Source organism: Bacillus rossius, chromosome 8 (genome assembly GCF_032445375.1).
Source record: "Bacillus rossius redtenbacheri isolate Brsri chromosome 8, Brsri_v3, whole genome shotgun sequence".
NCBI classification, from domain to species: Eukaryota; Metazoa; Arthropoda; class Insecta; order Phasmatodea; family Bacillidae; genus Bacillus; species Bacillus rossius.
Window position 1 is genome coordinate 18,208,473 of NC_086336.1, and position 25,485 is coordinate 18,233,957.

The following is a 25,485-nucleotide window of genomic DNA, read 5'->3' on the forward strand; positions in this document are numbered from 1 at the left end:
ACAATTAAAAGTTTTTTTTTGGAAGGTTTTGAGTATTGAAAACCAATGCTGAGGTGTATAGACATACTGGCAATGGGCTCGAACATATTTCTCAACAATTCCAAAATCTGTCTGAAGGTAATATTGTGTGACTGACCTGGGAGAAGATGTGCTCCACTTTCATAAATCTTTCACTTGCAATGAGTCACAACCATCTGCTAACCAACTACGGTCCAGTTTTTATTTTGGCCGCCACCATTTTCAGATATTGTGATGAGTTTATCGTCCCTTACATTGTTAACTTCAAAAAACTACCAATTTCATCTGCTCCTTTGCCAACTATACTTTCATCCCACACATAAAAATATCCCTGTTCCTTCTCTAACGAATGTACACCTAAATTGTAACAAAAAACATTTTTTTTTGTAAAAAGTAGATTCTGTTGAAAGCTTTGGAGGTGGAAGAGCTTGTTGCAAATTGAATGTAATTGAATGTATTCCTTGTTGTTCTGCTTCTATAGCTGCTGTTTTGATGACATCTTGACCAGCTTTTGCTTTACGGTGATGAAGCTCTTGTTTCTGCATTAGCTACTTTCTCTATAGCAATATTCAATGAATCACAGTCTGCTGCATCAGTCTTTGGGTTTTTTTATGAAACATTAAATTCTTCTGTAAATATGCAGCGGAATTTGTCCTTAGACACTGGCTGCTTTCTCTTTTCTTAGCACTATTCCTTGTATTGTAAGTAGCAAGATTCCACTGTGTATTCCATTTTCCTGGGTTGTCATTACAAGAATAATGGCTCGTGTATTAGGTAACTTCTCAATAAAGTTTTTTACATAAGATATACCTGATGTTGAATATTTTCTAGGGTGATTGCCATACTTGTCTCTTTTATCGGTGGGAGGAGAAACTATGCCTTTATGAAGGCTAGCAGCTAAATTTTCAATGCGTCCCCTGTTATTCCGTAGGCCATGTATATTTAAAAATGCCACCTTACAAACGTTTAGTCTGTCACCGGTTATTCCCAGTAATGAGTAACTGATAGTGCATGAACGCTGGGAAGGGCTTCAGTCTTCTTTGTTTCACGTTTTAATTGATCCTTTTTTATGCAGCCAAATACATAAGCCGTTTGAAGATCATATGACCCCAAAGTCCAAAACTCTGGAAGAGTTTATTCATGATTTCAGTTGCCACAATGTCAAAACACCTTTTCTTACATTTACAGTCAGATCCTGGTTTCATCCTGTTTACAGTCATTCCTTTTCCTCTTCTGGAAGCATACTCTTGCCCATGGCTTTTCTGTCTTTGTATCATACTCTGGCTGTTACGATGTCTTTTTCTTTTCCCTTCCACATGGTCACTCGAAATTTTCACTGCCATTAGAGTATGTCACAGAAGATACAGATACCTGGAAAATAATATTCGTATTAATAATAATTGCATGTATCATACACATTTTTTCTTTTTTTCTTGCTAACCTACATTCTCACAAAATATTTTTTGCTTAATTTGTGGGACAATACAACAGAACAAAATTACGTTATTGGAACAGTTATGAAAAATGATTTTAATAAGAAACTAAATATATTATTTCTTACAGGCACCTCCATAAACAGAAAAAGTTTTCAATATTACTAGAAATACAAAACCTTTTATGTAAATAATGTCCAAAATTCTCAACAAAAGAAGAAAATCAACACTTTTCTCTATGAAAATGTAAAACAAGAACACAAAATCTTGTAAAACATGGTATCTGCTGCGCATAACATAGTTTACATGAAATAATTTCTTTAAATGTACTTCATTTTTAGGTACCTCTGAATAACTTCCAAGAGGTTAAAAACATTTTTTTAACTGGTGGAACAAATTCTGGGTCTTTATCTGAATCATCAAAACTTCAATACCACTGCTTTCTTCGTTACTAACACCAGAACATACATTTTCTTTTCGCACTGCATCAAAAATAAGACCTCGCTTAGCTGCCATTATTGTCACATACCATAGTTTACGTGAATCAGACTGCACTTACCATATATTGAAATGAGCATAGCGCTGCCATATGTTGGAATTTAATAAAACTCTTTGCACCAAAATTATCAGGGCATCACATACCATTAGGTAAGTAAAATAACTCAATTTCGGTAAAAATGTTAGTTACCATGGTATACAACCGAGCCCTTCATTTACATTACTGAAGTTTCTTTTATGGTTAATTTACATAATTAAGCTGCTGTGTTGTTTCATGTGTGTACACCTGCATGCATACATGCATACATACATACATACATACATACATACATACATACATACATACATACATACATACATACATACATACATACATACATACATACATACATACATATTTGTTTTGTTTCAATTATTATCCTCGTAACATGTTTAGAAATGTGTTTGCTTGACTTTGAGGCTGTTAGCAAATATATTCCATAACAAACACTTATTCTCATTAATATTCTGGTTATAAATATGGGTCTAACATAACACATCCACAGCATTATTGAAATAAAAAAAAATCAAATTATTCTTTTTTCAACTATCATTCTATATTTTGATATAGCTCTTATGACTTTATGAGGATTGGATATCATTACAAATCACTAAAATTTAAAGTTAATGTACTTACATGAAGCAATATGATTTAAAATAAAGTAGCTGCTAGCTCTGAAAACTATTTATGCAATATTCTTTAGTGTACGACACCCATTGAAACTGACTGAAGATAATGTTCAGTCTAGAGAATATGGTTCAGCCTCATGATTCTACAGACAATAATTAGATAAAATATACTCGACTAAGTTCAAGGGAAGGCAATTGAAAACTTAGTTCTTATAGGACCTCTGGTCTTGTTCCCAGCCGGTTCAGGATACGCGCCAACTCTTGCCGTGAAAGAAAGTCTAGAACTACGACCCAGCAAAATTATTGATGACGGCGACTCAGCTTGGCTCCGCACAGGATTGGTTGAAAATTCTTTAAAATGGGTGTGTGTCCCCACTGTAGACAAAATGGTAGCTGTATAAATGACTGGAAGTCTTTCAGCACAATGGTGGATATTCGCCCGTGGCAGTAGTGTAAATGACTGTGAGACACGACTACCTATGGTCCATATGGTAAAAACCCGAACTTCCTCGACTTGATACTTGCATAGCTACATGAATTCGTGGTAGCCACGTAACGTCTTGTTCTCTGCATGGGATCCCTAGACCGTGGGACTGCCCCACGCACAGAGGACGTCTTCTTAATCCGAAGCCCAACACTGAAGTAAGTGTTCTATCAAAATCGCCGACCAGCAAGCATCTAAGCTAGGACGAATGACTAAGCAGCGTTGCTTCCTACTTGGTGAGAGAGTTAATACTCAGACCATAGCTAACGAGTGCAGTAAAGTACCGTATTTACTCGTGTATAGCGCGCCCTCGTGTATAGCGCGCACCACGATTTTTGCAACTAATTCCAAAGAAAAAAAAAATTGAAATTTTTTTTTCCCCCATAAATAAATTTTACTAACATTTTGTGGTACCTGATTATTTAAATTGATGTGTGGTGATGCGTCAGGAAAATACATAAACTCTGCTGTCTAAACGGAAGATAATGAAGCGCTATATCGTCACAACTGGTACGTGGAAGGAAGGAAGGGAGGGAGGCGTGCCGCGCTACGTTGCTAAGCTGGCGCGGAGAACTTGATGACTCACCGGTGAGGAATGGAGGAAGCGAAGAAGTTGCCGGGGGGGGGGGGGGGGGGGGGGAAACTGGTGACAACATTCTCTCTTTCTCTCTCTCTCTTTTTACTAGCTTCTGAGCTGGCTTTCTGTAAAGGGGGGAGGTCTAAAAATAAACAAGAGACCATGATGTGCGAGCTTGCGCGCGCGTGTGTGTGTGTGTGTGTGTGTGTGAAACAGAGGCCTTGTTGCTTGTGCGTATGTGTGGGGGCTGGCCAGAAACGTCACCCGTCACCCGGCAGTTAACGACTTCCACTCCTCCCCGCCTCCCCCCCCCCCAAAAATTTTTTTTCCCGTGTATAGCGCGCATCCTTATTTTTTTCCTTTACTTGAGGGGAAAAAAGGGCGCGCTATACACGAGTATATACGGTAATAAATGGAATAATAAATTTCAAATAAATATTCAGCAAAGAGAATAGAATCCCAAACATGAATAGCAACTGATGTGCTATGGAATAAACCTGGGTCATCACACTATGCACAACTCAGTACTTAAATACATGGAAAAAAAAAATTATTCTTATTTAAAAGACAAAGTAATGAGACAAAAATGATTACATACACGTAAACATATCTCAAAAATGTTAAACGTTGTGCGTTGAAGCAGTTGCTCCGTTTTTTGGCACTGTACCGCATTCCTTCCCCTCCTTTCCTTTCCCTCTCCAACTTCCTCTTCCTACCCCCTCTCTTCCTCTGTTCCCCGCCGCCTCACCAGCGCTCTCTGTCGAGTGTTTTACCGGGCTTATATATTCTCCGGCCCCTAGTGTATTCCTCGCAGTCGTTCGGTCTCTGGACTCGAAGGCTGTCACTGCGGCGGTGGCTCTGCGTTCCGGTATGTACTCGGCTGTGAAACTTAGCGTCTGTATTTAAGTATGAAGTATTATTCTTGCCTGCGCGTTGTGGCCGCGCCTTCATTTTTGTATCGCTGCCATGTAATGTAATGTATCGTAATTGCTATCAATGTTGGACCCTTCAGGTCATTTTGATTCGAGATTCTTTTGCTCACGCCGAGTACTGCCCGTAGCTTTGTGTAATATTTCTGCGGTTGTATATGGGCATGCCACGATAGCATTGGACACTTCTTGTCAAGCCGCATTATAATTTCTTTCTTGATTTTGCTTTCAGCCTAGCAGCCCTATTACTTGTTTGCTACTTACAGCGCTTCGCCACCATGTCCGCTTTACTCTTGCATTGTTTTAATTGTATGAATGATTGTATTTTTTCGCGTCCCACGGGAGCGCATGAGGAGTTTCCCCAATGATAATTATAAACTGCTATAAACTATAATTAATTATTATGTCATGTTTCATTTTCGCTCTAGAGGCATTTAATTATGAATAAAATTGTATTTTTCCAAAACTCTATATTTTTTGCTAAAGCACCAGCTTCCCACTGTCGTTGGGTTTTAATGTAAAAACCCCCTCCCGGCTTTTGTCTTTGTCGGTTGTAGTCAAGTCGGCTACAACTTATGCGCTACTCTGCTCCGGCAGTGGTTTTGCTGTGGCTTTTGTTTGTGTTTTTTTTTCATGACCATGAGCGGCTCGAGAGTCAGTTGGATTTACCGGCTTCACCGCAACGAGCTGATTCGTTATCTCGAGGAGAACCAGCTGCCTGCCGCGGCGAGCAATACCGTGGCCGACATGTGCGCCCGGCTCGTTCAGTTCATACGCGAGGTCAGTGACCTCTCGTCTGGTGTTCCGACGGCGCAGGCTACACTGGAAGTAAGTCCGGCTCCTGATAATTCCTTTTCCCAAAAATTGTTTTTCTCTGTTCTTAAATCCCTTCCTGTGTTGAGTGGTAATGAGCCCAGGCCTATTTTAGATTTTTTTTTTTACAGGCTGAGCACCTCGCTAAATTGAATCTGGTGTCAGCTGGCGCCTTTATGAAGGCTCTGCATAGTAAGTGTACTGGCGTGTATGTGTCTAGGTTAACAGAGGCTATCGTACTGAAGGTAGATTTTTATACATTTAAGATGTCGGTACTTCGTGCTGTGTGCCCGCCGCGTGTAAGCGCTATTTGATTTTCAGGTATCAGCGTCCTAATGAGTCAGTTACTCATTATATTGATGAGATTGTCACCTATGCCGATGTTTTGGAGATTGACATCGCTGAGCCTGAGTTAGTACAGCTTATTTTAGGCAACTTTGCACCTCATGTGCTTACCCACTGTGGTATGCTAGCTCCACCTACCACCTTTGATGCATTGCGTGCTTGGGGTAGTGAGGTAGAGGCCCGGTTATCAGCGGTGTCTAAATACGAGGCTGAGTTCTCACCCCCCCTCCAAGTCAGCGTCTGTGTTGCGTGTTCGTGACAGGGGATTTCACAGCTTAGAGGTTACCTCAGACTTTCGTGGCAGTGACGCACCCGATGCTGACTCTAGTGTTTTACGCACGTATGAAGATAATAGTTTTCAGCATTCTTCATTTTCACCACGCTTTCATGACAGCTCACGTGCACGGCGTTCGCCACCACGTAGGTTTGACAGCGGCTCGCGTCCGCGCCTCTTTGCGGGCGGCACGGCTAGCGTAATTCCTCCCGGTGGCCGTCAGTCCGCCCCGCCTCCTAGGACTACGCAGCAGCGTGGGCGTTTGACTGGGGTCACTGTTGTCAGTTCCGCGCAGCAATTACTAGGTGTTCCAACATACACTCGCGCTCGTTGCGCAAACCGTTGTGTGTTTGGACATGTGACTGAGGACTGTGATCAGGCACCCATTGATGTTAATGCTCGTAGATGTTTTTCTTTTAAGGGATTGGGTCATTACCGAAGTAATTGTCCGGGAATACGACCATTGACAGGACGGAAAAGAGGTTGTTTCTGTCGGTTCTATAGAAAAGCCTCTAGGTCTGTTTTTATGAATTTTTTGCCCGTGTGTATTCACGAGCGTTCCTTTTCGGCCTTAGTTGATACCGGTGCTACGTGCTCGGCTATTAGTGAGAAATTTCTTCAGAATTTAATTGAAACATTTCCTAAGTTTTCTTTTCATGTATTTTCTGAAAATCAATTTAATATTTGTGTGGCGAATGGCAAGTGCTTTCGCGCAAAGAAGTTTGTGGTTATTCATTTTAAGATTAAGCATTTTTCCTGGAATTGGAAGTTTATTGTTGTTCCTGGTCTTTCACCTAATTTTATTTTGGGTTTAGATTTTTTGAGCAAGACACGCTGTGTCCTGGATGTGGACCAGCATGAGCTCCGGTTTGACTTTGCTCCTTCTGTGAAAATTCCCTTAAGATCGCAGCCTAGTAATTCCGTTATTTTTAAGTGTCAAGATGGCGATAGCATTGCTCAGGGGCACGCTATTGCCGACCTAGTTCACCCTTTTTCTGATGTCATCACCTCTAAATTAGGAAACTGATATTTTGCCTTATAAGTTCTACTTAAAGGATGAAGTTCTCTTCCGCGCTATCTCAAGGTTTCTCCCCCTAAACTTCAGGCCATGCGTGACATCGTGGATAAGCTCTTAGCCGCTGGTGTAATTTCTCCTTCTACATCTGATTTTTGCACTCCTACTTTTTTAGTGCGTAAAAAAGACGGTGCGAGCTGGCATATGGTACATAACTACATTCCTTTTAACCATAAAATTGCTAAAGACGATGTTTATCCGCTCCCCACTGTTGAGTCTGCCCTTCAGCATCTAGGTAAGGCCAGATATTTTTCGGTTATTGACTTAAATCAAAGTTTTTACCAGTGCCTTTTAGATCCTAGTTGCCGCAAATATACCACATTTTCAACTCCTTTTGGCCATTTTGAATTTAATCGTGTGCCTATGGGTGTTAGTTTTGGCAGTCAAGCTATGAGCCTGATCCTCGATCATGTCTTATCTGATCTTAAGAATGATTATGTGTTTAATTATGTCGATGACATCATTGTTTATAGTAACACCTTTGAGGATCACATTACTCACTTGACAAAGTCCTTTCTCGTTTACGAGGGGCTAATCTCACCGTTAACCCCAAGAAGGTTACATTAGGAAAAACGTCTGTTAAATTCTTGGGTTATGTTATGTCACAAGGTACCCTCCTTATGGATCCTGACAAGATTGCCACTATCATCCAGTTTCCTAGGCCTGTAAATTTAAAGGGAGTCCAGCATTTTTTGGGTATGCTAGGTTATTTCTCCAGGTTCATTAATAATTTTGCCTCTTTATCTGCGCCTTTAAATGTCTTACGTAAGAAGGATTCAGTTTTCAAGTGGGGTCCCGAACAAGAGAAATCTTTTCAGGCGCTGAAGTCCTGTATGGTTTCACCCCCAGTTCTCATTCTACCCGATTTTAGTAAACGGTTTGCCGTTCAGGTTGCTGCATCGCACATTGCACTTGGAGCCGTTCTAAGACACCTAGAGGAAGGCCGGATTAGGCCCATTGCCTATGCTAGTCGCTCGCTATCGGAGTCTGAGCAGCGATTAGGTGTCTACGAGAAGGAGGCCTTGGCTTGCCTATTCGGGCTAGAAAATTCAAAAGTTATCTCGATGCTCGGGAGTTTGATTTATTTACCGATAACCAAGCCCTTAGTTGGCTCTTTAATCATCCTTATCAGCTGGGTAAGCTGGGTCGTTGGATTTTGAGGTTATCACGATTTCAGTTTGTCATTCATCATATTCCAGGTAAAGAAAATGTTATTGCTGACTCTCTCTCGCATGTTTTGCACCGATGAATTTGAGCCCATGGAACCCCGCTCATCTAATGCTACTAAATTTATTACTGCTTTTAAATTTTTTCCTGAATCATACTTTAATATCAAGGAATGTCAGACTCAGGACCCCCTCTGCCAGCAGGTACTTAAAGATCATAATGATAAGAAGGCTGTTCCCTATGTTGAGGAGAGTGGTATGTTGTGTTTCCCAGGAACGTCTGGCAGAGCCCGAAAGGCTGTTGTTCCAGCTGTCTTGCGGCCTATGGTGTTAACCTATTTTCATGCATCTCTCTTAGGTGGTCATCTAGGAATAGATAAAACGCTTCGCAGAATTTCAGCGCACCTGTTTTGGCCCGAGCTTCATGCTGATGTTTGGAGGTTTGTTCGATCTTGTCTCGATTGCCAGATTTCTAAGCCGCCTCATAATTCTAAGGTGGGTCTGTATGCTGCTGATCCTCCTGTAGCCCCCTGGCATGTCTTACATATTTATATTTTTGGTCCTCTTACACGTTCTAAGAAGGGTAACGTATGTTTGCTTGTTGTTTTGGATATTTTTACAAAATTTGTCATTTTATTACCTCTTAGGAACATGAAGGCTGCTACTATCGTTAATTTTCCGCAGGGCAACATGGTGGAGCAGCAAAATAAGGTTCTCAAAAGCATTCTGATTTCTTTCTACCGGTCTGATCAGACTCTCTCTTCATTCTGCTACTGGTTTTCCACCCTCGATCCCGTTCCTAGGCCGTGAGCTTACTGTTCCTTTACTGAACCAGTGGGGCTTGCCGTCCCTCGACACCAGCCTGGACACCCAGGCATTGGAACGTGTACTCGACACGGTTTCCTGTAATACGTATTCATAAGGCCCGTAAGGCCGTCTCTGACAATTATAATAAGGCTAGAGCTCCTCATGTTTTTAAGATTGGGGATTTAGTCCTATGCAGGGCATTTAAATTGCCTAAGTAGGCTGATCAGTTAAATGTGAAATTACTTCCTCCTTATGAGGGACCTTATTGTGTCGACAAGTTATTGGGTGCCAACACCCTTTTGTTAAGGTGCTGTAGGCGTAAGTTTAAATACCGAAAGGCTCACGTAACCCATGTGAAACCTTTCGTTAAATAGATTTTTATGGGTTTGTTGTAAGCTTTTTTGCTGTATTGTACCTTTCATATGAGATTAGCCTATTGGCCTGTTGTTAAGTGTTTGTGTTCCTAAGAACTTGTGATTGAAACTTGTGTTTACAGCTTGTGTTTTGTTGGGTTTGTGCGCAGTGTTGCAGCTCATTTTCTTTTTTTTTTTTTAGCTTGGCGCGCCATCCTTTTTCCCCTGTTACCCTTGCTTGCTGTGCCAGACTTCCGTCAGCTTCACCTCGCCGAGAGACGTCTCCGTGGGGCCTTCCGTTCGTCGCCTCCTCCCTACTGGTGGTACCTGCCTGTGAGAGCCCATCGTGCTACCATGAGCTTGACTGGCGGCTTCCACGTTGTGTGGAGGCTCGATGCTGTTTCGCCGCTTTTGGGTCTTGGAGAGCGACCGTGTTGACTCCGGCTGAGTGCCTCTTGCACCGCCGTGAGTCCATGGCTGCCCCTACCCCTTGCTTGACAGGTCTTGGACATCGTAGCTGACCCCTTCGTCAGCCTGCTAAGGCACTGCGACTTGGTGCTCCCTGCTGAAGTCCCCTCCCATGCCTGGGTGGTTGCGACTCGCGGGGCCGCCCTGCTCCGAGCCCTTGTTCAGGGCTGATCACCGAAATCATCTCTGGACCTCTTCTTCCGTATCAGCCGCTGGCTGTCGTCTAACGCTGTTCTGAAGACTTGTTCTTCAGCGTCCTTCGACCTGCGTAGCGTCTGACTATGTTCGAAGCCATCTTGTTGATCGCCACGGCGATCCTGAAGCCTGCTGTTTGATGCTGTCACCAGTCACCAATTTCAACGTTATGAACTTTCTTCATTGTGTGGATCTTCTGGCTCTCAGGGCAAGGACACTTTAAGGAGGGGGTTGAAGCAGTTGCTCCGTTTTTTGGCACTGTAGAGCATTCCTTCCCCTCCTTTCCTTTCCCTCTCCAACTTCCCCTTCCTACCCCCTCTCTTCCTCGCCGCCTCACCAGCGCTCTCTGTCGAGTGTTTTACCGGGCTTATATATTCTCCGGCCCCTAGTGTATTCCTCGCAGTCGTTCGGTCTCTGGACTCGAAGGCTGTCACTGCGGCGGTGGCTCTGCGTTCCGGTATGTACTCGGCTGTGAAACTTAGCGTCTGTATTTAAGTATGAAGTATTATTCTTGCCTGCGCGTTGTGGCCGCGCCTTCATTTTTGTATCGCTGCCATGTAATGTAATGTAATGTATCGTAATTGCTATCAATGTTGGACCCTTCAGGTCATTTTGATTCGAGTTTCTTTTGCTCACGCCGAGTACTGCCCGTAGCTTTGTGTAATATTTCTGCGGTTGTATATGGGCATGCCACGATGGCATTGGACACTTGTTGTCAAGCCGCATTATAATTTCTTTCTTGATTTTGCTTTCAGCCTAGCAGCCCTATTACTTGTTTGCTACTTACAGCGCTTCGCCACCATGTCCGCTTTACTCTTGCATTGTTTTAATTGTATGAATGATTGCATTTTTTCACGTCCCACGGGAGCGCATGAGGAGTTTCCCCAATGATAATTATAAACTGCTATAAACTGTAATTAATTATTTATGTCATGTTTCATTTTCGCTCTAGAGGCATTTTATTATGAATAAAATTGTATTTTTCTAAAGCTTTATATTTTTTGCTAAAGCACCAGCTTCCCACTGTCGTTGGGTTTTAATGTAAAAACCCCCTCCCGGCTTTTGTCTTTGTCGGTTGTAGTCAAGTCGGCTACAGCGTATATGTTTCTTGCGTATATACATCACACTGTTATGTATCCAGATATGTAGACATATTTAAATAATAAAAAATAAATACAAATTCAAGAAATATTAGTATGTTTACACTAGGTAGCAACGCTAATATTTAAATTACTATTATTGTATCACTACAATATATAATTTATAGGATCTACCCTGTACCTGACTGAGTTTTTATCATGTACACGGATTAGGTCGGACACATAACACCCAAGTGTTCTTAAATACAATAAATATTTAGTTATGATGTGTATGTTTATTTATGACACCTATCAATTTTAATTATTAATTATTTTACAGTAAATCTATTCTAATTCTTCGGCTATAGTATAATCTCAGGGTAACATTTCTTGAGTTCTTTCTAACGAGACTTTTGAGGCCGAAAATGACATGACTTCTTTCATCAGAAACTATATCATCCAGAAAATATGTGATTTAGGTAAATATGTAGTTTGGCGGTATTTGCAAAAAAAAAAAAATTTAAAAATCCGAAAATACTTTTATTATATGCTCTTTAACTTCCTCTTTCCAATAAACCCGGCGGAGATAAGAAATTCCAAATACTTTAGGAGATATCAAATTTTTTAATTTTCATAGTTGGGCGATATTGGTTAAAAAAAATTAGAAATTCCGAAAATACTTTTATTCTATGCTCTTTAACTTCCTCTTTTCATTAAACCCGGCATAGATAAGAAATTCCAAATACTTTAGGAGATATAGAATTTTTTAATTTTCATCACAATACCTGTGCATTCATGCGGCATTACGTTGTTTCTTGTTTACGAGTATGATTTTTTTTTTTCGCGACGTAGATGAATGACTACGTCATTTTCTACTAATGGCAAAGGAATTGTACCTGCCTCTAATTTAGGTGAGTTTTTTACGTTTCAAATTTTAATGTTTTATTTGTTATTTGGATATTTTTGAGCAAGTAATAAGTAAAAAAAAAATTACGTGAGTTCCTACTTTTCATCCTTGGTCCTGGTTTGTTTGGTCAGGTCAGTTACATTATAAATACTTTAAAACTAAAAAACCATTAAAATTAATTCAAATTACTTTTAATATCCGCTTAGTTTGAAAGTATTTACCACTAAATGTTAGTAAAATTTATTTATGGGGAAAAAAAAATTTCAATTTTTTTTCTTTGGAATTAGTTGCAAAAATCGTGGTGCGCGCTATACACGAGGGCGCGCTATACACGAGTAAATACGGTATGCACTGTAACAGTACAACGTATATTTTGCTTTTTATGTTTTGGAACAAGTTTTGGAATGGCCTGGCATAAGTCATAAATTTGTAACATACTAAACCAAATATGAAGGTAAAATATTTTGTCTAGAATTTATGTCTACAGTGGTAATTGATAGTATCGCTGTTTAGCACGAACCAGAAAAGTGTTGCACCATGTATTGACATAAATCTCACATCTAGTAAAATTGGTGGATGGCTTTATTTTCGTCAACAACAATAGCTATTATTTATTCTAAGTGCAATTTAATGAATTTTTTTTGCAAAGAAATTCTTAGTTTTATGTTTGAAAATGCCTAAGTATTGCCGTATGTGAAGTCGGGACATTCATTACTAACCACAAAATGGCAGAAGAAAATAAAACTAATACTGAGTTAATTTTCTGTTTGTTTACATTATTTATCATCTTGGTAACGTTTGGCCCATCCACAAATAAGTACTTAAAGGAGAAGATAACAGTTATTTAGGGAAAAATATAAAAACAAAATTCTGGAAATTTTAAATTTAAGTATGTACTAATAATGCTAGATTATGCTACAAAAAGATTTATTTATTATTTTTTTAAAATTTAACTGGTTTCTAATGTAAATCTGAAGGAGTGCCTTTTGTCCATAAAAATTCAATTTTTTTTGTTTTTGTTTTTGTGACTTCCTGATATGTTTTCTAGTCCTTCTATAAGAGGGCATTGTAATAATAGTATTTACCATTAGTTTACTGTTTTAACGACTATTTAGATTAGGTACATTAAAACTGGCATTAAATTGTAAGAACAGTTGGTTGATGTTGGGATATCTATGTAGAAAATACTGTTAAAAATCATGTTAGTTAGGAACTACATTTTCAAAGTTACCTATTTTAACCTTAACAACTATCCTTTAATATTAAAGGGTTTTTTAATGAAGCTAATAACCTAACAGTATTTTTAATCTAGCTTACCTTACCTAACCCATAGTCCACACTACTTTAAAGTATTTTAAATTAGCTAACCTAACCCAATTGACCATTCTCACAAGTGGTAATATAGTAAACCAAACCAAACCAAACCAAACCAAACCAAACCTAACCTAACCTGAACTAACCTAACCTGAACTAACCTAACCTAAACTAACCTAACCTAAACTAACCTAACCTAAACTAACCTAACATAACCACTCATTTAAAATTTTTAACCACCGGTAAACTACATGATGTATCACAACACTCTCTTAGAACACAATATGGAAATATATCAGGAGGATAAAAAAAAAATTATTGAATTTTTTTTTATTAGAAAAAATGCTCTCTTTTAAAATAAAAATTTAGGAAACTGTAAGGCTAAAATCATTTAAAATGAGGAAAACATTATTTAAGTTAATATCAATATATTCTCATTATTTAATTCTTTGACCACCCAATTTTCCTAGAATCAAAGGCTTCCATATCTTCATAGTTTTCGAGAATCCAGTGGGGATAAAATACTCAATTTTAAAAGAAATCATAAAAATAGGTATGTATAATTGATAGTTATATTTAAATTATTCACTTGACACAACCGACTAATTTGTTGAAGACATATATAAACTTTAATACAGTATGTCCATAAAAAAATATCCCAGATATAAATTTTAACAGTATCAAATATAATAATTGTAGTGTGTTGGTTCAAAGAAACAAAGAGTAACTCAAAACGTTTTATATAAGTGCATGCGCGAGTACTTCTTTGTTGTTTTCTCGCTTGCAGCGTCATCTACGCAAAATAGCAACTCCAGAGCATAAAGCTTTTCATGATGTGCGATTTTATAAGAGTGAATCTGCAATTTCAGTTCAACGTGGTTTTGTTTAAAGTTTAATTGTGATCCCCCATGTGGTAACAACATCCGCCAGCGGTATAGGCAATTTGAAATGACCGGAAGTGTTTGTAAAGCGAAAAGCACAGGATGACCAAAAGTGTCTGTACAGGAAGTCAAAAGTGTTAGAGCATCTTACCTGCATAGTCCTAAGAAAACTGTTTGGAACACAAGTCTTGAACTTCATTTGCTAAAGACGATGGTGTGGAAGCTTTTAAGAATACATTTACACATGCGTCCATACTGGTTACAGTTGCTACATTCTTTAAAGCCAGGTGACTATGGTGTACGTTGTAACTTTGCAATTCATTTTTTTGAGTGGGAAGATGACTTTCTTAATCGTGTGGTGTTCAGTGATAACTGATAAGTCCACTTTTCATCTAAGTGGGAAGGTAAATACCCATGATGTTCGTATCTGGGGGTCAGAACATCCTCATGAACTTGTAGAACACCAAAGAGAACATTTTCTGCGCTGTGTCATGATGTCAAGACCATTTTGTCTTGCTGAAGCTACCAAAACAAGGGTGGTTTATCTGGATGTGTTGAAAGAATGGGTCTTTTACCAATTAGTAGAAGGTGAACGTGTAAACTTTATTTAGCAACAAGATGGAGCCCCTCCCCATTGAAATCTCTTTTTACAAGAGTGGTTGAACGTCAAAGTCACTGACCGTTGGATTGGTCGTAATGGTCGACACAACAGAGCTCTTTTTCTCTGGCCTCCGCTTTCACCTGACATAACGCCATGCAATTATTTTATTTAAGGATTTATAAAAGATCATGTCTATGTTTTGCCATTACTTCATGATTTGCCAGAGTTGAGACAGAATTGAAGAGGCTATTGCTTCCATTACTCCGAACGTGTTAACCAATGTGTGGGAAGAATTGGACTTTCAGTTGGATGTCTACGGTATAACTAAAGGTGTACATACGTATTGAACATTTGTAAGAAAACTAGGTTAGTTTACCTTCAATTCAATGTATGATTTGTTCTATATAGTCTAAATTAAACTGTTATAATATACCATTGAAATTGGGACATTCATTTATGGACATGCTGTATAATGCTAATAGTACATTAAGGAACATCAGGAACATAAAATGATGCACTAAAATTTCTGCAATTACTTGAGCTTAATTCAATTTTTAAGAACTTCACTTGACTAAAAAATTATTAAGTGTAGGCTGGACTCGGCTTGACTCAACGGGATTATTTCTGAATTCTGGTTGACTTGACTCGACCCAAAATTTTTCAAACTTGTCCAGTTGTAATGCTAATGTTAGTATCCAAAAAAAATAATTTTGTGGGAAAATTAGGGATGTGTTAATATTTTTCTAGAAAATGTTCCTGCTCACATTTCTAACTGGCAGTTTATCAAGAAACATAGTTCCTCAACTAATATATACTAATATATAAATCTGTAATGTCTGTGTGTACATTTGAGTAATTTTACCAATTTTGCGTGAAACAGTAATTTGTATGACTTAAAAACTTTTTGTCGGTCTGTATGTGCGCTTATAACTCAAAAATGGCTTGACTGATCGTCCTGAAATTGTGGTTGCACAAATGATAGGCTATATATCATGTCGATAAATGATTCGTGAACCATAAAGAAATTATTTTTTAAAAGTCATCAGTTTTCTTTGTTTCTTAACAACATTTTGAATAAACATACATTTGTCAACTGTTTACAAACTAAAGATCTACTGACTTCAACTTTGGCATAAATGTTCCTCACACCATTAAAATCCACCACGACTGCTGGTATTTTCTTAAAAATCAACTCTCATAGTAAGCATGGTTACCATCAAAGATAAAAATACTGACTCCAGTTTTTCATAACTATATGACAGACATGAACCTTGTAAAAGATCTTGTGTTTTTGCAACAGTTTTGTTTTGCGATTGTGTCTAATTTTCGTTCGTAAAAGTAATATGTTTTATACGATTGTCATTTTATGATGAAATTCATAAGTCATAACCAACAAATTCAATTTATAACTACCGTATTTACTCGCATATAGGTCGCGGCAATTTTACCAGATTTGATGGGGGGAAAATGAAGTGCGACCTATATATGAAGAAAAAATTTAAAAAATTTTTGAGGATTTTTTTTTGCAATATTTTGCTTTAAAATGCGAAAAAGAAGTTTATATAGGTATAGGCAAATTTATTTACAATGTACACATACAGCGAAATCCCTTATTTACGTTACCGTTATTTGCACTATATTCTTCAGGTCCCGTTTAGTTCCCATTTAGTCCAATACAATACTTTCACGCAAATTACGTCTCAAAAATCAAATCCATCCAGCTATTTACGTCATGTAACAACCATAAAGAACCAGAAAATAACGTGGGTACTTTAGAGTAGATAAGATTAGCTAGTAGGCCTAAAAATATTGTGAAAAACGTAACGTTTATAGTCGGCAATGAACATTTTAAATCGCAAAATATACCTACATATTTTATAACATGAAAAGTTGCTTTTATTTCTAAACATGTAATAATTTAAGCCTAGGCGTGTAAAAGTCCGAGTAATTATAGCACGAGACAATCTAAAATGCACAAGGGAAAAACGTAAACTCACGAACGTATAAACGTGGCCGATTGTTAAGTTCTGATACTGTATTTATGTCACAACTTCGCCGAAATACTGGTACGAGACAAACTTCACAAGATAAAATGAGCGGAGTCTTGGTAACTGTTTTATACGTATTTTATAATTTCGGAAGTATTGTACAGTTGACACATATTTTTTAAACTAACAATTTATTTCTGGGGATCGTAATTAATTAATTATTGGTAGAGGCACGATTATATGGTTATGTGCGATAAAATGAAATAACACCGAAAACCGCTTGAAAACACAAAATAAAACGAAATTGTGCGAAATCCGCGATATGTCACGAAATTTCGTCTATCCTGATTATTTACGTTTTTTTTCTTTCCATTCTGTAAGGACAATTCATTAACTTCAGCACAATCAAATATTTCTGACAGTAACTAGCAGCCATATTTATTATATGCTACTGTGATTCATTATAGATTTTAAAATGAAGTCTCGGAATTAACGTAATATTTTCTTTAAACGGTAATCTTGTGTACCATAATAATTTAAGATGTTGATAACTATGATACATTGGCCGCCGTTCACTTTCAAAAATAACAAACGTCGAAAATATGTTTTTCTAAGATTACATTTTTAATCATTAAAATATTACACACTAAAGCACATTGTTTTTACTGTTTATTTAAAATAAAGTACGTAGGGTACGAAAATATAATTAACCCTGCTTAACGTAACGATTGTAAATAATAAATAGTACATGTTTATGTCGGTATAAATTTTCACGTACGTATGTTGGTATTCGGTATGCGTTTGTATTCGCATCTATTCTCCATTGTTTTGATCTTTCCAGCACGGCAAGGATTTGCGTATTAAGAGGTTAAATTCTTCCTATGTGATTAAAAATTTTTGATAATGCCTAAAACGAAGGTTTCTGCCAGTGACCGATCGAAAGAATTTTCCAGCGAAGGATTTTATTTCAGTGATAAAATTTTAATGTGCAAATTCTGTAACTGCAGGCTAGAATACGAGAGACGCGATATGCTTGTGAAACATGTCGTGAGTGAGAAACATAAGTGTTTGAGGCAAAACTCATCTGTTAAACGACATCCTTGTCTAAGAGTCTTTAATGCCATTAATTTGCTGTTCAACCCAAGAAATGTGAGTAGGGTTAGCATAGAAGATGCAAGCCTACAGAAGTCTCTGCATAACTTGCCTTCTGTTTCCCATCTTCCCATTGATACATTCATACATGGCTATGTTGCTTTTATTTATTGCCAGAAACAAGCCAAATTGATGTTGCAAAGGTAATTTGGGTAAATACCGTATTTACTCGCGTAAAGGCCCCCCTTTTTTCCCCAAATTTTGACTCCAAAAAAGGGAAGGGGGCCTATACGCGAATTTGGAGGAAAAAATAGATTTTTCTTTTCAAGTTGTGCGTCTCTGTTCGAATGAGGAAGACGGGGGAGGCAGCGACGCGGCAGGAGGGAGAGAGAGGCAAAGACTCCGCAGGGGGCGGGAGATGCAGAGGCAGCGCTTTGTCAGGAGGGGAGAGAGGCAGAGGCGTGGCTTAACCTTCCTCCTGCCAGCTAGCCAGCCAACCAGACAAAGGAGTGTTAGAATCCTTGACCCACTTCCCTTCCTCCTTCACTTCCCCTCTTCTTCACCGACAACACTCCACATCAACACAGCGGCAGCGCGCGAGTCCAGCTTTCTTTATCTTTATGTCGTTTGAGATAGGACTAACTGCTTACGTCTGGCATGCCTCACGACGGTCCTACTGAGAATGGACAATCAGTCTCTGTCTCACTGCCGCTTACAAAATCACCTCCCGCCGCTCACAATATATGGCTTGTTGTTTGATGCATGCCAAGCTGCCCTGCCCTCAGATAAACCCAGAAAAAACGTTTTTAAATTTTTTCTCAAAAATGTTTACAAAACAAGGAGGGGGGCTTATACGCGGGCGGGGCCTTTACGCGAGTAAATACGGTATGTAGTGTACAGATTAGCGCCAAAAAAAATCGTACAAATATAAAATAACTTTCATTATATGCTCTTTTACGTCCTCTTTTCATAACCGCCTGCGGAGATAAAAAATTCCAATTACTTTTGGAGATATCGCCGTTCTTATTTTGCAATACAAGCCCTATGTAATCATTCATCAGACGCAACTTTATATTTTGCCGTGTGTGCGTGAATGCCTAAATAACAGAAATTTTCCATTAGGTAAGGTTAGTTACATTATAAATACTTCAAAATAAACGGAAATTAAAAATAATATCAATTAATTTTACTTGTATAGTTTTAAGTATTTATAATGTAACTGACCTGACCTAACAAAACGGGACAAAGGTAGATTAGGTCAGGTCAGCTACAGTATAAATACTTTGAAACTGAACGGACATTAAAAATAATAAAAATTAATTTTAATGTTTGTTTAGTTTTAAAGTATTTATAATGTAGCTGACCTGACCTAACAAACCGGGAAAAAGGATGAACAGTAGGAACTCACGTAATTTTCTTTTTACGTGATGTAGACGTTCAACAACATCGCGAAAAAAAAAAATCATACTTGTAAACAAGCAACAATGGTGAACGCGGGAAGCCTACGATTCACTCATCCTTCTGGACATACCCGAATACTCACGTTGGCAAGCCTTCTTTCAACAGACGAGAGGCAAACGCCCGATCGTGCATCTTCGGTTTTTTTTTTTTGTTTATTGTAAATAAATATGCAACTCATGAAAACTAATGGTCAACTAGGTTATGTTAGCTACATTATAAATACTTTAAAACATTGTAGATGGTTGATTTGGTTAGGATAGCTACATTAAAAATACTGTGAAATCATGTAAACGGTTTCCTACCGCTGGATAGCTACATATTAAAAAGTTATTTGCTAAGCAACCATAAAATGATTTTACAGTTTTTTTAATGTAGCTATACTTACCTAATATAACCAACCATCCACAATGTTTTAAAGTATTTTTAATTACTTCTTGCTAATTTTAAGAAAAGAAGGCTTGTCAACGTGAGTATTCGGGTATGTCCAGAAGTATGAACGCCGCATCAGTGCACAGTATGAAAATTCAAAAATTCCATATCTCCTAAAGTATTTGGAATTTCTTATCTCCGCCGGGTTTAATGAAAAGAGGAAGTTAAAGAGCACAGAATAAAGGTATTTTTGGAATTTTAATTTTTTTTTTAACAAATATTGCCCAAATATGAAAATTAAAAAATTCGATATCTCCTAAAGTATTTGGAATTTCTTATCTCCGCAGGCGGTTATGAAAAGAGGACGTAAAAGAGCATATAATGAAAGTTATTTTATATTTGTACGATTTTTTTTGGCCCTAATCCGTACACTACATATTTACCGTAATTTTCTCCCTTAAAGGGGACTACAGTGAATTTGCTCAAGCCAGTTTAAGGGCAATCTTGTTCCCAACATCAAAAAATGTTGATGCAGAACGTTCATTTTCCAGGTACTCACAGGTAGTTAGTGACAGAAGACAATGTCTCACTCCAGAAAATGCAGAAAATTTAACTATGATAGCATTTCAATAAAACCGTCTTAATAGTAACTTTGGAAGTGCTTAATTGTGTAATTTTGTAGTGTATGTGATTGTAATTAAGTCGTGAAATTTTATGTAGTTATTTAAAAGTTTGAATTTATGAATTTGCAAATGAACTTAATTATCTATGAATTTGCAAATGAACTTAATTGTAATTAGATCATGAGGTTTTAGTGTTTATTAATATTTGTTTTAATAAATTTTCATGTCGTACAGAAAACCAAGAAAATTTTGCCGTGGGTATTTTGAGCAAAAAAATAAAACCATATAACACTGAAATCTTTATTTCTTTACACCGAAATTTGTCTTAAAATAACATCACAAAATCTGGACTCTAATTATTGGTATGAAGACATCAAATGAACGTAAACTTGAACATGTCACGGCAGCGAAAACTGGTGCGTATACCAATAATCTGGTATTAGAACTGGACAAAACTGGTACACGGAAGGTGGAACATATATTTTTTTCTGCTAAGCTCGCATCTATTGGCTGGCTGCTGATGGAAGGTCACGAGTCTGGGCGGAGTGTTGAGTGAGTTATACTGCGCATGCGCAGCTCAGTGAACAGAGAGAGCCAGCAGGCGCGCCGTAACAGCAGCTGATCGAGTACAATAACCTTTCTCCGCGCACGGCGCGCTATTGACGGTAAATTTCCATCAATTTGCGGCCCTTTTTTAAATTTTTTATACTGTGGTGCAATGCGTGTGTGTAATGAATAACCGGTGTGACCTATATGGGGGGAATCTTAAATACCAAATTCAAGACCTCAAATTATAGGTGCGACCTATCTGCGATGGTGACCTATATGCGAGTAAATACGGTACATCACACAATTATCTGTGAAGTGGGCAGGTGTCGGGTAGTACCTTATAAAATGATTTATGCTGCAAACTGGTGGCTGCCAAAATTTATGTACATTATAACAGCACAGCTTGATAGCAAGAGGGACCACAGTGGTCGAGTGGTCAGATCACTTACCTCTCTCCAAGGCGATACAGGTTCTGTTACTGGCGGGGTCAAATCAGGACTTTCCACATGGTTGACTTTACCATGAGCTCGTGGGTTTTCTAGGAGTACTCCAATTTATGTTCCATTCTTATCTCATCACTGCTCATTATTCATAATGACCAGTAAGTCAATGATGCATTACTCCTCATTCATTCATTCATTCATTCATTCATAGATAGCATCTGTGTTATTTCCTTGCTGGACAAACAGTAGATCTAGATGGCAGAACACACCTCAGGGTCCAGAGCGCAGTATCTGCGGTACGCCGTGGCACACAGCTGCCAGTCCCCCTGGTCCAGACAGGCGAACCCCAGCTGGAACCAGAGGGTCAGCTGCAAGCTGTTCAAGGCCAGCGATGCCTGCAAGTGTGGGATGCTCTCTGCGTACTGCAACAAGCACACCAACCAAAAAAAATAAACATAATCCAATTAATATCTTGTCCCTTCACACTTTCAATCATTGCCTTCAAGAAACAGTTTGCAGAAGAAAAATAATACATTACATATTTTGTTTGCCCTTAATGAATGCACTGTTAATCCATCCACCATTAAAACAACATAACCATAATTTAATGTAATACATATTTTAAATTATGTTGGTATTATGTATATGTAATTTTATAGTGATAACCAATATTCTTGTGAATAGTGGCCTAAGTCAAGCTAATGTTTAGAGCAATCAAGAGAGAACAAATTTACAATGATGATAGGTTCTTTGTATTTTTGGGAACAGAATCATACATAAGTTACACATCTCATGATCAACACTTGAAATAGGAATTTAATTATTTTTGAGTGTTATCACCATGTTACCACTCACCACCTCCGGCTAGCTAAAAATTAGGTGATGAGTGGAACATACAGGTTAGTAACAGGTCACAAAGAAAAATTCATACTCAATGTTCAATGTATTACCTGTTTTTTTTTATTCATGTAAAAATCACACCATATTCAGTACAACATAGCACTCAAAAAAAATTAAACTGTACCTCCAGAAAGGAGAAAAACACATAGACTTTTATTAAGAAGAATTACATTATATTGCCCGGATAAGTTCCAGGAAGCGACGGCTGGACATAACCCTTTGTCACCTCGCTGTGGGCTTGCCTACGACTACGGTCAAAAAAAATTCAAATTTATTAAAATTTCCAAAAGAAAAAAGGTTGTTAGGCATTGCCCTGACCATAGCCGCAAAGTTGTACTTTAACAACAGAAGAACAGAACATTACTATGCTGTTCAAGCCATCGCCTGACCATGACCTCTTGTCACGGTGCTCGAAAAACGACTAACCATACAGCCATCCTTCCCTTTGTGCGGGCAGTGTCCTGTACTCGCTGACATAATTCTGAGCCAATCACGGCGTATGACAACAGAAACTTCCACGAAATGCTTACTTCTGTTCCCAATTTTCTCTCTCTCTCACACTCCCGTGACTGTGACTCACACGCCTAGCGTGTGAAACAAAGTCGTGGAAATAACAAAGGAGAATTACATCAGCATGCCTTCCCGCACAAAGAAGCCAGCAAAAAGAATAAAAAATTACTTCAAAATAAACTTAGCATTTTAAAAATAAAAACAATAAACACGGTGAATTACGTTCACAATAACTTTTGAAAGGGAAAAATTTTTACATCTAACCTAAAATTTGACAAAAAAATTTATAACAAATTATTATTACTAGATTGCATGGGGAAGTCTGTAATCTGGGTTGTTACAACCATTTCCATCCAAAGTCTTCAATTTATAACCTTAATTTTTCACACAAAAAGGCATTAATAAAACTCTAGAAAATTAGACAGCACACTTTCATGGCGATTACTTTGCAGTTATCCTGGGTCACACAAATTTTTAAAAGTGAACTGACATCCTCTGCTTTCACGCAGACATTGTTCACGCTCGCTAAAAGCCATGAAGTAACTTAACAGTCTAGATGAACCTAATGGAAAATATAAAAATATAAACATGGAGATGACATATTCTTTTTGTAAGATTTACAGTAATGGAAAACCATCAATAATTAACTATGTACTTACATATCTCCTTCTGAAGTAGAAGAGGGCCCAATGCCTCTGTGCCCTTCCAGACTTGTGTCCTGACAACTCCCAAGCCTTCTCGTAGCACGAGACGTCGTCCGTTGCATCGCCCAGTAAGCACCACAGCTTCACCGTCTCCCCGGCGTTCAACTTCTCCCTGATGATTTCTGCAGCCTGCAATGTGCAAAACAACCTTCTCTATGGTGACCAAACTGTACGTGTATTTACAACCCGATGATCACGACTGTGTTGGTTGTTAGTGAAGCCCCAAAACAAGTGAATCATTATTATTCTTTAACAGAAATATTGCATGCAGCAATACTGTCAAGTATTTCATGAGTATGGTAAAATTCTCTGTGTTGATCACAACACGTATTAAACCCAAAAAAAGATTACTACTAATTACATAAAAATAATTTAGCTGGAAACCTTTTTGGCCATATATCGAGTATAAAAGCAAATTTTGGCGCAAATAAAACTATTTCCACGCAATTTCTGGAAACATTACATGGTACATCATACATGGTGTCTATCACACTAAACTTTTGAAATTCCAGAGTTTCTACCAGTTTTCCTGGATATTTTTTTTTTAGTTTCATAGTTTTGTTAGTTTGTAAGGTGTAAGTTATAGCCCCTTATGGCATATGCAAAGTTGAGCCTTATCCAGTCATCAAACAAAAAGAATTAGTCAACGTTTTAAATTGAATACCATTTCAACCTTTGAGAAACTAGGCCGCCGTCATCGCATACCTGGTTCCAAGCAATTATCACAAACGTTATGTAGTCTCGCTTCTCAGCGGGTCAGCATATGTGTAAGGAAAAAGAGCAATTTGGCATCATGCAGCCTGCAGCAGCATGTTATGCAACAAAAACTTTAATATTATTTTATAAAATACTAACTCAGCACGATCGTTTACAAATAAGTGTATTAATATATTATACAATAACATTTCTGAGTTCTGAGTTTATGCGATTCTGGGATCGTCATACAACCACAGACAACTGCTTACTGATGCTGTAAAATAAGTAAAGCTGCCATCAATTGCATATCCTACATGTGTTAGCAATAAACTGTGGTTGCAGTATGCTGCAAATAGTATACTGTACACAGAAGACTGTATTTCCGTGCACGCAAAGGGAGGGATTTTTTGTCTGTCACTTACCGAGGTCACAAAGCCCTATACCACAATCAGATGGAAAAACAGATGGTTTTCTCCTATGAAGAGATAGAAATTTAGTTGCCAGCTGATGGAAACTCAAGGAACATGTTGCAAAAAACAACAAAATACACACTTTGTGTCAATGTTACTCTATGTTTAGCTACATTTCATTCCAAATAATACATAATTTCTATTATTATTTCCTGAAGTCACATACAGTATGTCCGTAAAGTCATGGTGCACTTTCAACTGGTCACAGGAAAGCAATGAAACAAGATAGACATAAATGTGAAATATTCACCAAATAAAAAGTAAACTCTCTAAGTTTGCATACCTGTTCAGTGCAGTTCAATGTGGTCTCCATTTGTTACCCTACACATATCAAAACAATATTATAGTTCTCCCCACACACAGGTAAGGATGTCTGGTGTAAAAGAGTGAATAACGTCTGTGATTCTCCATTTGAAATGATTAATGTCGCTGATACATTCACCGTACACATGTTGCTTCACAAAAGCCCACAGATAAAAGTCTAATGGTGTTTGGTCCGAAGATCGTGGTGGCCATGCCTTGACAGCACCCCTTCTGCCGGGGCGACTGAATTGCGCCCCATTGGAAAGGGCGCCTTTCAGGTTTTTTCGAGCACACACACAATTATTTAAATCCTGATAGGCTGCCTTTCCAGAGTTGGCTGTTCGCTTTGCTTTAAGCGAAAGAAAACCCTGAATTGTGCCCCATCGGAAAGGCCGCCTTTCAGGTTTTTTCCTTGTACGCATACAGTCCGTAAAATCCTGATGGGCTGCCTTTCCAGAGTTGGCTGTTCGCCTTGTTTTAAGCGAAAGAAA

General features: G+C 38.2%; 1 protein-coding gene across 1 annotated transcript in view; it reads right to left on the bottom strand.

Moving 5' to 3' along the window:
* The window catches only part of LOC134535549 (tetratricopeptide repeat protein 27), a 186,446-nt gene that overhangs the window by 38,001 nt on the left and 122,960 nt on the right, over positions 1–25,485 (bottom strand). The window contains exons 10-11 of the mRNA XM_063374719.1: positions 23,481–23,654; positions 21,681–21,833 (exon numbers count right to left, since the gene is read on the bottom strand). Of these exons, the coding sequence (XP_063230789.1) occupies positions 21,681–21,833; positions 23,481–23,654 (327 nt within the window). The remainder of the gene's footprint in view (positions 1–21,680; positions 21,834–23,480; positions 23,655–25,485) is intronic.